Genomic DNA, 15,476 nt, shown 5'->3' with positions numbered 1-15,476 from the left:
GTAAGAACCATACCAGTATATCCTGAACTCCTTTTGTGACCCAGTACTGCCCCGACTCCTTTTTACTTAGGATATAGCTTATAACTCTTTCTAGCTTGTTGGAGGATTATCCTGTAACTTATTAATTTTTCTCCTTTAGCATCTAGCATGGTTTCTGTCACCTATTATATGACTAGTAATGTTAATGCAGAAATAGTGGAGAGTGGCACTGATAAGACCAAAATGACATTTCAGCTTATGAACCTGGAAGATTAGTGATGTCATATAAAAATGAAGAAAGTGAGAGGAGAGAGTTTTGTGTGCTGCGGGGGTGGGGGGATGGAATGTTTATCTTTGAATCTGGCAGCACAAGATGCAGAGGGCAATATCAAGTAGTCCATTGAAACCATAGTCTTAGAGCTTAGCAGAGGAGACAGGGTGGGGGAAATGGCAGAGGTGTGGAGAAAGTCTGGGAACGAACTGAGGAGCAAATGCACTTGAGTAAACTGAGTTCTGGGTGCAGGCAGTGAGCTTCCTTTCCCTGGGCAAAATCTCTCTCTCAACGAAATTCCTTGCTAATTGGTGATGTATTTCCTTCCAAAATTAGGAGAACAAAAGCATTAATTCATGGGTTTAGCTGGGGAGAATAGCTCCACCTTTTTGATTTGATGCATTACAAAGCAGCTAGGCTCTGGGTATGTATGAGGGGGCTGAAACTGTCTCTCCAGAGACAGTTTCAGGGGGACCTGAAAGGGCAGTTTCACAGATGCAGCAGTGGCTCCCAGGGTCTGCTTTTCCACACACAGATGGGGAGAGGACTCCTAGCCTGCACCCAATGGGCTAGCCCCAGAAACTAACCATGCTCTTGTTTAACTCTTTGACGTTGATCAACCATTTGGAAAGGTGATCATCACCAGCATGCCTTGAAAGACTAGCTGGAAAGTCTCTGTACTTTATTAATGGGCTTTGAATGATATCTTCTGTGTGGTTCACACAGAAACACTGAAACACTGGCACTGTAGACCTTCACTGAAGCAACAATGGCCTCGTCTCACCTTTCCTGTCCCTGTGTGGCGTTTTTGTGCTCAGTGTTTCAGGAGGCTAGTTTATTCAATTTTTTCCTCCTCCTCCTGCTCCTCCTTTTAATGCTATCATAACTTCATAGGATGTTTAATGAGGTGTGAGGCTTTCTGAAAAGAAATTAGAAGTATGTTTCTCTGCAGAGACTTTTGAATTATACCCAAGTTTTTAATTTTTTTTTTATTTTGGCAAGCTACAAAGTATCAATATGTAAATGAAGGCACATTATATATCTTAGTTCTAAAGGTTTTTCCTCTTTGTAAGGTTGAGCCTTTGGAGAAAACCATGTGTTAAGTGAAATGGTGTTAGTGCCCCTGTCCTCAACCAATTTTCTTTTCTGAGTCTTGACACACTTTATTTGCACTATGTCTCTGCCTAACTTATACTTGCTTTTTCAGCATTTGCTGTAGGTTTGTCACATACTAGGTGATCAACACTTGTGTACTAAATAGAGGGGGCTTAAAAGATGGTATTTTCCTAGTCATCGAACCCACAAGTATGTGCTGCTTCACAGTATTTGGGTAATCGCCGTGCCTTGCCTCTGCTCTGAGCTAGTTGTCAGGTGCTCTAGTTCTGCTTGAAAGGGTTCTGTCTTTTAATTTCATCTGGAATTCCTGTACATAAGAGGTGATTCATGAAAATACCATGCTTCCTTATATTCTTTTGGTGAATATTTAGAGAAATTTATGTATCCTTACTGTAAAATAGAGGTTAAATGTAAATTTTCATAAAAGATTTTGATATTCTAGGAGCCAATGAATTGACAATTCATTTCTCTCTCCTCTTCTATACCAGAAGATGTCTGAATTCACTGACGGGTGAAATTTGCCTCATTCTATTAATTTGAGAATTTCATAAGGTTGTCTACATCTTTCTCAGCTGTGTTCTTTCATAGACACAAGCTCAGCTTGCAGGCCTGGTCAGGAGGGAGGCATTCCCTACCTCTGCCTCTTACCAGAAGCCCTCCTGCTGAGAACTACACTTGTATATCCAGTGTTGTCTAGATCTGTTTCAACGATTAGGCAATGTTTGGATTTTGGCAGAGAGACCCAAACTTCTGGCTGTTAAGAAGTAATTTCCTAGGAGGGGAAAAGATTCTTGGGGGCTAGCATAGATATGTATATTCAAAAATTTATTCCTCACGCAAATAACATTACTTCGCATCCATGGTAATTTTTTAACATGGGTTTTGTCTCCTGGCTCCATTATAATGACATGAATGGTAAGAAGCCCCTGCTTTGATTTGGCCCTTGGTTATCTGTGCATCATCAGGTATGTGTTTCCTGGTCTTGGAAGGTGGTGAGAGGGGTGGAATGCCTGCTGGTGTCTGAGGTTGTGCGAGACTCAAGCCTTAGCTTTCCTTTCCTGCAGAACTGAAGCACGAGATCCACGTCTGGCGCCTGACTGCGCAGCGCATCAGCCCGGCTAGCCGAGAGGAGACGGCGGTTCGGGGCCTGCTCCTGGGGAAGGTGCGGGCACTGGAGCACCTGCTGGCCCGAAGGCTGCACACCTTCCACAGGTACCAAGCCAGGGCCCTACTCAGGCTACTCTTGGTTTACAGTGGTGGTTCTCATCTTTACCAGTTGTGCTGAATGGTTGGATTGTATCAACAACCTATTTACTACCACCCCCATGGTGTCCAAATGTCATAGACTGTGCCATTCAAGTAAGTTAAAATGATGGGTCTTCAGAATACTTCATGGTACTCTAAAATTGTAACTCTATCTTCACACCAGTGAGCAGGTTTTAGGCACCACACGCTGTGTAGTAAGTCTCTTGTAGCACGTTATTTCTAAAACCTACTTGGATTTCTGGAATGTGTGCTGGTTCTAGCCCCAGTTTAAGGATGAGAAAACTGAGGCTTAGAGAATTTGACCAATTTGTCCAGGATTCTACAGCGAGGAAAGAATGACACCAGGGATTGATTCCACACTTAACCATTGCCTCTCATACTTCCACACATAACACATTACATAGCAAGAATCAAAAACAATATAACAAATGAATCTAACAAAATACTCTCCCAGTAGTTGATTTTCAGGGACCTCAAAGAATACCTAAGTCCTTCTCAATTCATTTCCTGTCATTTGCTTTTAATCAAAGCTGGAATGCAAAAGTTAACAATGGAGTGGTGAGTTTTTCCTCCCAACTCTGAGGTGCTGAGTTCCAATCTGTCTTCACTTTGGGAGTGCTGATGGGAAAAGCAGGGGCATGTCCACCCCTTAGGGGCATTGGAGCATTACTGCCATGGAGCTGGGAACTGGGTGGAGATGAGAAATCTGTCAAGGCAAGGGAGATGTGGGTCCTTGAGAATGTAGTGTAAGTGATCTCACATGTTGTAGTTTGCTGAAACCAGCCCTGTGTTCCCAGCCTGAGGACCAGCGCTGACCCTTGGGGGCCATCCAGCATGTCTGTCTTGCAGCCTGTTCTGTTAGTGGGGGGAAAAGGCCACAGGTGAGCCTGTGGGGACTCACTCTCACCAGACAGGCAGCTCAGGGCAAAGCACTGTCTCGGCTCTATCCCAGCCCAGGACCCACCTCCACCAGGTGGTGCTGGGGAAGCAGGTCCTGAGGCACCAGGAGGGCCCAGAATTGCAGGCTGGGGACCAGCTTGAACAACAGGCATAGATCTTAACAGGAGAAACTTTGTAAATTAAAGATGCAGGAGTAAATTTCCCTAAATGTATTTGATCTATTGACCTTCAAGTTTCAGCATCCTTCATCTGCTGTGGGTTGTTAAAGGTATACTCAGTATATCTCAGGGTTACAAATGTGAAGACACATGTGGGCTCAGAGGTTCACCAAATTTCCATCAGCTCATCCTGTGTTGATCACAGATAGCAGAGCTGAGGCCTGGAGAGGGCAGTGGCTTTGCAAGGCCACACAGTCACTGAGGAGCAGATTAGAATGAGAGTGATCTAAGGCAAGTTCTCACTCTGCAGGTCTTGTTTTTACATAGTCTTTTAAAAAAATGTCCTCAGGATTCACCTAGGTCTGCTCCAATTTCCTGTAGGGAATGTTCTGGGTGTGTGATCAGCCTCCTTTGATACTTATGACACACAAGAGCTCATTAAAACTAAATTCTCCACTGTTCTAATTGGTAAAAGTCACCACCAAAGCAAGCGGCATTTCTTTTACTATTTTTTCTGTTGGTTAGTTTAGTTGTAAATATAACATAACCTCATTTTGGAAAAAGTGTAGAAAAGTAGAAGGTGAAAAGAGGTAAACAAAAGTAGCTTACTGTTATTCTCCTTGTTCACGTTTTGGTCAGTATTCTTCCAATGTTCCCTATGGTCATGCTCACACGTACACATGCTTACACACACCTCATTAATGTTCCATTCATTTCCTATGTTACTTTTCTTTGGAAATATAGATGGAGCATTTTTCCCAATCCATAAACCCAGCTCCACCAGTCACCTTCCACAACTGTGTGCCCCATTATGTGGCTACATTAGGTATCACTGAGTGGTCGGTATCCAGGCCAGAGGTCCATGCTAAACGTCTTACTGACTGCTGCCCTGCTGATCTCGCCGCTCAGTATCACCAGGAAAATAATGAGTCTGCCTTTTTCTCCTTTAGACAAATCTCACAGGAAGATAAAAATTGGGAGACCAATATCCAGGAACTACAAAAAAAGGTATCGTAGTTTCTTCTCTCAGTGATTTCTGATTCATCTCTTGCTTCACAGGGAGTTAGAACTGAAAGCGATTTCTCTTTTTATTCCTGTAATTGTACACAAGACATAAGTTATTTCTAGGAGTTAATGGGGAAAATCATTTTCCTGACATGGTAGGCTTATTTTGTCCAGAAATTGAAAAGTTAAGATTTTTATATTTCCTGTGAGATGGGGTGGCCCTTTCTATGGTTAACATAGCTGCAGAGAAGGTTTGCCAGGTGCCTCTGGCTCTTGCAGCTCTTCTTGATCCTAAAAGGCAAGTCTTGTGGTTCCCACTGTTGGCTGAGGAGGTGGGGGCAGAGACAGGTGAGGCATGCTGTGTGAGATGGAGAAGCGTTAGGGACAGAGAAGGAGTGTGTATGTACATTCTGTCCTATGGCTCTCACACTGGTGGACACACATAAGTGCCCCTCTCCTAGTCAAGAGAACTCTGCTCCAGATCTGCTGGGAGACATTTGTATCATTGTGAATGTTCAAATCCAGGTAGTTTCTTTCCTGAAGGGAGGATGAGTGCCCACTTTCTTATTATGGTAAGAATATTTTGTCTCTTTCTAAAAGAAATTTAGACATGGGGGTCCTGGTAGGTAATGTGCTCTTTGGGTCTCTCTTCCCAGTGTCTGTCCCGTTTGCGATGATTAGGGTTAGCAAAGAAGGGTGTGGCTATGACACTCTTCTGGGCCCCAGGTTTAGGCAGACTCTGACTGCTTTGCTAGACCACGTACTGCTGTCTGTAAGTTAGGGAAGAGATTGTGTACCTCTCTGTGTACTTGGTGAATGAGGATTGAGGAGAGGTGGAAGGGACAAGCAAGGAGCTTGTATTGAATCTAGAAGTTCTTAACTGTGATAGCTCCAGAAAGCGAAAAGAGAAAATAGTCAAAATAACAGATAAGCACAAACTTTGGATCATATCCACTTGTACCAGCCAAGTGATGCTGGAATGTTCTTTGACCTGCCTGCTCCCTCCATTTCCACTTCTGGAACTGCCCATGGTAATACCCACTTTCTATGATTAACACAGTTATGCAGAAGGTTTGTAGTGTCTCCCCTCACAACAGGTGGGTGCCATGCCCTTTTCCTCCTAATTCACCATCACAGACTCATCTAGCAAAACTGGCATTCCTTGGAGGTGGGAAGGGGAAGATGTGTTGGCTTGTGGCCAGTTGAGCCACAAGCTTTGGCAGTAGGTGAGGAAAGAAGACAGATGTTCAGGAGGTGTCCCACATGATCTGTGAACAGCCAGGGGTTGCAGCCAAAGCCAGTGCAATATGGAGGAATATGCTTGTGGTTTTCATGGCAGCAGCTCTAACTGCATGACCAGAGAAATCTGGAGAGAAAATCTATACCTATATGCATATCTATCTCTCTATGTCTATACCTATACCTGTACCATCTATCTCTACCTCTGTCTCTATCTCTAACCATGTGCATACCCGCAAGTATCTATCTGTCTCTATATCCATATTTATCCCCATATCTGTACTTTATCTAATTCTAGTAGACATAGACATAGACAGACAGCTGTGCTGGTGGGACCACACTTAAGAAAGGACATGGCACGTGATTCACACAGGGGCCTGGTTGGGTGGGGCAGGACAACTCAATGCCCATCTGCACAGGTTTTCTGGGACCACGCTCCCTTTCCCAGCTCCATACGGCCATGGCTGTTGGAGCACAGCACCCTGTAGGGACCTTGTCCCATCTTCCCCTGTGGCTCAGGTCCACTGGAAGAAGGTGCACCTCTGAGGTTAATGAAAATACTATAGAGCCTTCTGGCATGTCCTCTCACCCCTGAACAACTTTTCAGGCTCCCGCAGATGTCATCTTGGTGATTAGGGCATTGCCAAGTGCCTTCCAAGTTCCCTGTGAACATGAAAAGATAGTAAGAACATTCAGCATGAGTCATGTTATTACAAGAACATGTTAACCTCAGCTCCACCACGAGCAGGGATTTGTGTAATTGCAGGAAAGTTGAGTTAAAAGGATATGAGCATTTAGCACCTGTGGAAATGCATGGCCAGGGCCCCAGAAGTTATGTGTTGTTTCTCCAGTGATTTTGCCAACATCTCACCTAATGCTCATGGTGGGACTGGGAGCACTTTCTGCATCATATTGAGAAGCTATTTAGTCAGATGTTTTATAAAAGGATTGTGTCATGTGTATACACACACACACACACACACATATATATTTAATTTTATTCACTTATTTGAGAGAGAGAGAGAGGGAGCATGAGCATGAGTGGGGAGAAGGGGCAGAGGGAGAGGGAGAAGTAGACTCCTTGCTCAGCAATGTGGGGCTTGATCCCAGGACCCTGAGCAGAAGGCAGGCCTTAATGCAATGACAGGCACCCCATGTACTATATTTTAATTTATAGTGTTTATTTTTTATAAAGATTTTGAATGCTATAATCCCAAATCTGTACACTCTTCCTTATAATGCATTACCTTATAATCTTCTTTCAAGTTCAAGATGTTATATTTTTCATCTTAAGGAGAAATTTGTAGTGATTCGAGTCACGTAGGATGATGGACACATTGCAGGAACAAGAAGGTAGTACCCAGTAAATGAATTGTGTTTTCCTCTCTCACAGCACAGGATATCAGACAAGATTCTGCTCACCAAATGCCTGATGGTGTTGGGATTTGTTATCTTCATGTTCTTTCTCAATTCATTTGTCCCTGGTGTTCATCTTGATCTTGGTGAGTCTAATTTTTTGTCACCTTTGGTTGATAGGATTTGCAATTTCTATCACAATCTGTAAGGGAAGATTTCAAAGCTTGTTCCTAGGCATTGGTGAGGAGGGCTGATGTGGAGTGTGGCCAGCCTTTGATGGAAAGAAACCTTTATCCACTACCTCTCTTTTTGTTTTCTGGAAGAGAGAGAGAAGGAAAGAGAGAGAGAGAGAGAGAGAGAGAGAGAGAGAGATATGCATCTCCAGCCTCTCGTGTCTCAGTACATGGGTGTTCAGCCCCTCCAGGATTTAACATTAGAAGAAATATAAAGTAGAGTAGGTATTATCATCTCTCATACTTGATAACCAGATCTTTAAACCGTTGCTTGAGAAGAACCCCCAGAAGAGACAGGAGGTCCCATCAGCAAGGCCACAGTCTTGCAGTCTGTGCAACTTGACATGAGGATTAGATGAGGGACTGAAAGGACCAGAGGAGTGCAAGAGATCTACAAAACCCCTGTCCCCCACGATGCATCCATTTTCCCCAGAGAGCAGAACCCCTTCGCCCATTCTCTCTCACAGGCTTCTCTTCTCTTGCTTTCCTGGTGCTATGACTCTCACTTTCCACTTTCTCAAGCCCTGTGTCGAGGTTGCAGGGCCTGTCCCCACCTGAGACATGCCTGTGTTGCAGATGGAGCTCGCCACATATCTTGTTAACTTCCACATCCTTCCACTTTTCATCAGTATTTTCCACATTCCTTTGGTTTTTCTTACTGATTTAGCAGTTATCTCTATTGGTGTTACCGCTTAAAACAAAACCCGACCCACTTCCAAAATGCACCTCACATGAATGTATAGATTTATGAGAAAGATAAATTTGAAGTCCTTTCAAGGAATTTTTTCTTTATAACCAAAAGCTTTATGGTTTTCCTTCAAAAGGAAGCTCTGTTAAGATATATTAAATATCTTCTTATAAAGTTTGATTTCCTGCAACATTTGAAGGATATAACTTCTATACAAAGCAAAGCCTCCTAACTTTGTAAAATAGACAGATAACGTGAGCAAGTTTCAGTTATTCACACCATGGCATGGCTCCTTTGGATCTAGGCTACCATCAGAAATCTTTAGATTGTACATTAACTTCTCTTTTATGTCATATGTAGAAAGATACATTGCTAGAGTCTTACACATATTACATTATGTACATGCTTTTGACTGGGTGTCCAGCTTTATATCATGTGTTTAGAACCTCTCATAATTTATTTTCTTCAATAATCTCAAATCCAATTTCCCAGGCAGCCTACACTGCAGGCATAATGTAATTTTAGTGTTATAAACCTTTAAGCCATGGTCACCACTGGCAATTAAGCAAATACAATAAAACTGGTGTTTTGTGGGCAGTGGGGTTCCATTAGATAATTCTTTTGGGTATTTACAGAATATTTTGTTTCTAATTTCATTTGGGATCACACTTCAAAAGAACAAAGCGTGCATTTTAAAGACTAAAACATATATGGAAGCTTGCATGCAATTTTTTTTAGCATTTGGCTGTGATCACTGTATGAATAACAGTACTTTAAAATTTTATTTATTTATTTTTATTTATTTTTTTATAATAATTTTTTATTATGTTATGTTAGTCACCATACAGTATATCCTTAGTTTTTGATGTAATGTTCTGTGATTCATTGTTTGTGTGTAACACCCCAGTGCACCATGCAATACATGGCCTCCTTAATACCCATCACTGGCCTATCCCAATCCCCCACACTCCTCCCCTCTGAAACCCTCAGTTCGTTTCCCAGAGTCCACAGTCTCTCATGGTTCATTTCCCCTTCTGTTTACCCTCCCTTCATTCTTTCCTCCCTTCTCCTACTGATCTTCCTAGTTCTTATGTTCCAAAAATGAGTGAAACCATATGATAATTGTCTTTCTCTGCTTGACTTATTTCAATTAGCATAATCTCCTCCAGTCCCATCCATGTTGCTTCAAATGTCGTGTAATCGTTCTTTCTGATGGCTAATATTCCATTGTATATATGGACTACATCTTCTTTATCCAGTCATCTGTTGAAGGGCATCTTGGCTCCTTCCAGAATCTAGCTATTTAAAGTCACATCTTTAAATATATGGACTTTAAAAAATCTTAATTACTGCAAAATATTCTATTTAAGCCTGAGAAGTGAACACTTTTTACTAAGATGTTACATCTCTTTTTGTGTGGTTGCTGCACCTGTGATCAAGGGGCTTCTTTTTTTGCTTTTAAATCTTATGTTTTTAGTTAGGGTTTGTGAAGAAATGATTTTATCTGGGGATCCTGGAATACGTAACTCATATATTTGCATTCATCATGATGGAAGAGTTAGATTGACTAGTAGAAAAGTTTGGTTAGCGTATGTTTTAAATGTAGTAGAGTTTCTTTAGAGTTACAGTAACTCTGCTGATGGGAACAAGAGCAAAATTGATGCAAGATCTTCCCAGGGCTTCAGTCTGTAAATGTGACCATTTATTTTTGGTGAATTGCTGTTTTGAATGTGATGTGCTGTATAAGTTGAGCATAATACAATATGATGTCATATAACATGAGGTGATGTCATATCATGCAATGTACATCATGAAACAAGTGACATTATATAAAACAGCATGATATCATATGATAAAAGTGTCATATAACACTGTGTAAAATGTGACATCACATAATTACAGTGTGGTGTCATATAACATCAGATCATGCCATGTAACAAAACATAGCATCATGTAACACACTCCTTCATTTAAGCATCAGAACTTAAACACAGCATTAACTCTCATTCTCTTTTTCTTTATTATTTTATTTTTTAAGTTACCATAGAGAAAAATTGACTTTTCCTTTTGATACAAAATTTTATGAATTTTAACAAAGATGTAAATTTACATAACCACAAGTACAATTGGAATAGAGAACAGTTCCATCGCTCCCCAAAACTTCAGTGTTACCCTTTTGTAGTTACCCCCTGCCTCAATCACAGAAACTCCTGATTTGTTCTCTATCCCTATAGTTTTGTCTTTTAGAGGATGTCTAACACATGTAATCCGACTTTATGCAACCTTTGGGATTGGCTTTTCTCACACAGCATAAAACCTTTCAAATTCATCCAAGTTGCTGTGTGTGTCAATAGTTCATTCTTTTTGTTGCTGAGTACTCTTCCATGGTGTGGATACATTTTGTTTATCCATTCACCCACTGAAGGACATTTGGATTGTTTCCAGTTTTTGGAGATTTTGAGTAGAGCTACTCCAAACATTCATGTGCATGGTTTTGTGTGAACTGAAGTTTTCACTTCTATTGGTTAATTACCTAAGTGTGAGACTGCTGGTTCACATGGTGAGTGTATCTTTAGCTTTGAAAAAAATTGCTACAACATAACACTTCATGCTCCACAGCCTGGGAGCTTCAACTACTCCATGACTTTGCCAGCAGTTGGCATGGTTAGACACCCTCTCCTGGAGTTCCAAGCACCTTAGATGGAGAACTCACATGTTATTCTAATCATTTGTTTGTGTCTCTGTCCCCTTATATCTCTCTTAGCCCAGCTAGACTCAAGGGTATGGTCCATGTCTGCTAAACTTTTCTCTCCTCAGTGCCTTGTATAAATGCCCTACACATTAATAGATACAAGATATAGGGTTATAGAATGCATGAACAAACTTCTTATTGATTCTTATAGATTTCAATTTAATTATGAGAATTTTAGATGTGGCTGACTCAGCCTAGGTTCTCTAGAGAGCAAAGCCTGGGCAAAGGCTTGTGTGTAGGTTTTCATTGGGAAGTATGATTCCACGAAAGAGAAGTGAAGGATAGGGAGGCAGAGTAGTGTCAGGTGAATGTGATAACCACTACACTGTGGAAACATGGAAGCAGAATAGTGAAGAGAGCAAGCCAAAGCAAGACTGCATCATCATATGGCCACTGATGTGGGCCACTGGTGACTCCATCCCATAGGATTGTCTGAGAAGAAGTATAGACTATGTCTTAGGTCTGTCTATGGGGTTGCATGGGAGAGGGTGCATTTATCTATTGTCTCCATTAGTCGTTGGTTCAAGTGCCTCACTGTGGAATGCTAACTTGCACATGTATACAGCTGGTACATTCATGAAGGTCAAGCAGCAGAAAGGCTACAGTTGGGAAGTAGGTGCGTGGGTTCAGGGACAGAATCGGTCAGGGTACATCTGTAGGAGAGCACATCTGCACAGAGCTGGCTACTGCCACAGACTTAAGTGAGAGACAGGAGAACTTTGAGGGACCCAAAGGTGCAAGAGGTGCTACAATAGTGAAGAAAGAAAAGGGCCCTGCTTACAATTTATGTGCATCTGGCAAAGAGATAGTTATCCAATGTGCAAGGATCTTTATCTCACAACATATGCTAGAATTAACTCCAGTCTGCTCAGTTGTTACACACGGGTCCATAGTCCCTATGGGAAATTCTTGCTACCAGATATGTTTCAAAATTCTGATATTTTTGTATTTTACAAAGACAATTCAGTGTACATACTAAATTGTATATAATGTAACACCCCCAAGAGGTTCAGGGCCAGCACCTTGTCATCTAAGCATTATTTCTACAATGAAGCATGAATATTTATACAAGGTGGGATAAATTAAGACCATAAATTGCCTCATTTTAGTTCAAGTCAGTTTCTATTGAATTTTCACATAAAACTTATAAAAATTTTTGCTTTTCCTGAACTTTAGGATTTTACAATCGTGGATAATTGATTAGGAAACTAGGAATCAGTGAGCTGCTTTAAAATGTTGTCTTTGGCCTTATAATTTATAACCTTGCTCAGCAGTTTTCTAGGTCTCCTTCTTTGATAATTAGTTCAGAGTGTGCCCCTAAGTTCTCTCACAATATGTTTGATTAGATTTCAGTGTTGGAGGCTTTTCTGTACTTATTTCCCTGATTATTGTTTTGAAATTGCTAGTGTTCTCACTGTCCGTTGGTGTCCGATTGTTGAACAATTTTATTGTCTTTGTTTAAGTATTTTCAACTACCAATAAAGCAACTTACATGATTAGTCTTAAGCAATATAAAGATTATTGAAGGATACTGGGCTCACCGGCAGACTGCAAGGGATAATGGGTCCAGGCAGGGGGCAGACTCAGAAAAAAAGAAAGGCATCCAGACAAAGGGCATGCTTCTGATTCCCAAACACTCTCCATTCTCTTTTCATAGCCTCCTGCTTCTCCATGCACTTCCTTATCTTTTTTCTGTTTACGGCAGAATAGAGATGATCTTGTTACTTCCCTGATTTGTAGAATCTCACTTTCGACAACACACAGAAAAAGTTATTTTGAATCCTGGATTCCCTGGTGAAGAGTCTGATTGGCCCAGATTGGGTTAGCTTCCTTTTCTAGCCTAGAAATTATGACCAGGACAGGGGCCACATGTTTTATACTGGAGGCACTGGAGGTGTAATTCTTAGAGGAAGGGGGTCATTGTGAGCTGGAGAGACATCTCCAAAGCTTCCTAATATATTTCCCAGGTACTCTGATTACTGGTAAGTAATTCATTTCAGTTACATCATTCATTTATTAATTCAGTTATCCATTCATGCATTTGTACAACAAATGCAAGTGGTGGTGTAGGGACTGGGTATAGTGTAGTGAACATAAAAACTATGTCACTGCTCTCATTGCTCTCCCATTGTAGAGGGGAGGTCTATATTGATTCACATGAGATGCAATGAGAACTACATGGCTAATTAAGACACAGATATTCAGAAGCTCTCAGTTTGTTGCAGAGGCCAGGGCAAGGGTACCAAGTTATAAAGCCAAATATAATCACTTCCATGATCAAGGGACAGATGAACTGCTATTGCTGTCAAAATTCAAGAGAGCTAGAAATAGGAGGGGGGGGGAAGGAAGTGGAATAGGAGGAGGAGGAAGAAGGAGAAGGGGAGGAACAGGAAGAGGAAGAGTTGGAAGAGACCACATCCAATTGAAAAACAAGGAAATGCCTCTTGGAGGAGGCAGCATTTGTCATGGACTTTGATGAAAGAATATGATTCCAAAGGTTGGCGATGAGATTAAAGATTTCATCCAGATGGAAAAAATTGAGCAAATACAAGGAAGCAAATGACCCTTGTAGAAATTCCAATAAAAAGCAGAAACAGTTGGCCCATGGTGAGCCATAGTCTCCAGTCTGGCAACTGGATGATGGTGTCCCAAGAGGTAAGTCAGCAGCACTCTTCATGCTGGTCAGGTGGTTCAGAAATGTTATTCCAAGTAAGCTCGGATGCTCACTGGCCCATAGGATGGATCTGTTCTTTTATGGCTGAGAGGATTTGACCAGTTGGTCTTCTAGCCCAAGTGTTATCAAACCATAAACTTAGACTGGTATTGTGAAATGTTACATTTTAGCAAGGATACTAATGCATTAGTTTGAAATGAGTGTTGTAACTGTGGAGCGACAGTATATTTGCATCTTGGGGAGGGGGGTTCATCAAAGGGTTTCAGTGTTTCATAGCATCATGCTGTGAGTGCCTGTGAGTGACAGATGAGGAACTAAGCCTACAATTAAGTCACATGGCTACCCTGTCAGTGAGGGCTGAGATGATCTAGTTTTGAAGGTCTTCTCAGGACTCTGCTGCCTCAAAAAAAGGCTTCTTCTTCCTATGGCCTCAAAGTAGACCTAAGGGAAATGTGGCATTCACCAGGGTTGGAAGGACAGACAGACACACACACACACACACACACACACACAGCAATTGTTACATGAAGTTTGTGTAAACCTGATAATAGAAACATTTAAATCCCTAGATAGCTCCTTCCTAGTTTTTATCAAGTATTCATCTTAAATGAATGTAAATATCCATGTGATTATTTTGGTGTGACAATAAATACAACAAATAGGTCTTGGCTTTTAAGAATAAATTAGAGTAAAGTTCCTGTTTTCCTTATTCATCTTACCATGGCTAAAATTACCGTATTACCCATGACACTGAAGAAACGAAATCGAGACAGAGAGAGATAGAGAGTGAGAGAGATGAGGGAGAGGAAGGAGGAGGAAGAGAGAAGGGGAGCAGGTTAAATAAGGAGAGAGAGAGGATGGCTTAGATTTTTTTTATTGAGATATAGAATTCAAATACCATGGATTTCATCCTTTGAATGTGTGTAATTCAGTGTTCTTTTGTTTATTCACAAAGTTGTGTAACCATTGCCACTATTGAATTCCAGGACATTTTCCTCACCGTCAATAACCCCACACTTATTAGCAGTCACCATTTCCCCTCATGCGCCACACTATACCTCCCTCCAATAATTTCACTTTCTGCCTGTATGGACTTGCCTATTATGGACATCCCATATAAATGGAATTATTCAAATTATACAAATAATTATTCAATTATTTGTATCTTAGCATAATGATTTCAATATTCATCCATGTTGCAGGAGCTTTACTACTTCATTACTTTTTATGGCTGAATAATATTCCATTTTCTAAGCTATACCGTAATTTATCTATTAATTGATGGACATTTTGTGTTTTTTTCCACTTTTTGGTTATTATGAATGATGATGCTATGAACATTTGCGTATGAGTTTTTGTGTGGACATATGTTTTCAGTGTTCTTGGATATATACCTATGAGTGGAATTGCTAGGTTATTTTCTGATTCTGCTTAACTTTTTGAGGTACTGATAGATTGTTTTTCATAGCATCTTCAATTTTACATTCCCAACAGCATTGGGTGAGGTTCCAATTTCTCCACATCCTCACCAACACTTGTTATTGTCTATCTTTTGATTATATCCTTTCTTCAGGGTATGAAGTAGTATCTCATTATGTTAATGAGATGGCTAATGGCTAATGCTGTTGAGGATTTTTTCATGTTCTTATGGCCATTTGTATATCTTCTCTGGAGAAATGTCTATTACAATACTTTACCCATCTTTAAACTGGCTTGTCTTTTTGTTGTTGTCAAATTATAAAGTTCTTCATATAGTCTGGATACTAGTCCCTCATCCGATATATGATTAGTAAACATTTTCTTTTATTCTGCGGATTTTCTTTTTGCTTTCTTGTTGGT

The 15,476-nt window shown here is 40.9% G+C and overlaps 1 protein-coding gene across 2 annotated transcripts in view; it reads left to right on the top strand.

The window, feature by feature from the left end:
• OCA2 (OCA2 melanosomal transmembrane protein) overlaps positions 1-15,476 on the top strand; it is a 437,584-nt gene that overhangs the window by 179,010 nt on the left and 243,098 nt on the right. For both annotated transcript variants that reach the window (XM_034667989.1, XM_034667990.1), the window contains exons 16-18: positions 2,431-2,578; positions 4,641-4,698; positions 7,328-7,436. In XM_034667989.1, the coding sequence (XP_034523880.1) occupies positions 2,431-2,578; positions 4,641-4,698; positions 7,328-7,436 (315 nt within the window). The remainder of the gene's footprint in view (positions 1-2,430; positions 2,579-4,640; positions 4,699-7,327; positions 7,437-15,476) is intronic.

Source organism: Ailuropoda melanoleuca, chromosome 9, assembly GCF_002007445.2.
Source record: "Ailuropoda melanoleuca isolate Jingjing chromosome 9, ASM200744v2, whole genome shotgun sequence".
Lineage (NCBI taxonomy): Eukaryota > Metazoa > Chordata > Mammalia > Carnivora > Ursidae > Ailuropoda > Ailuropoda melanoleuca.
This window is presented reverse-complemented; position numbering and strand designations above follow the sequence as displayed.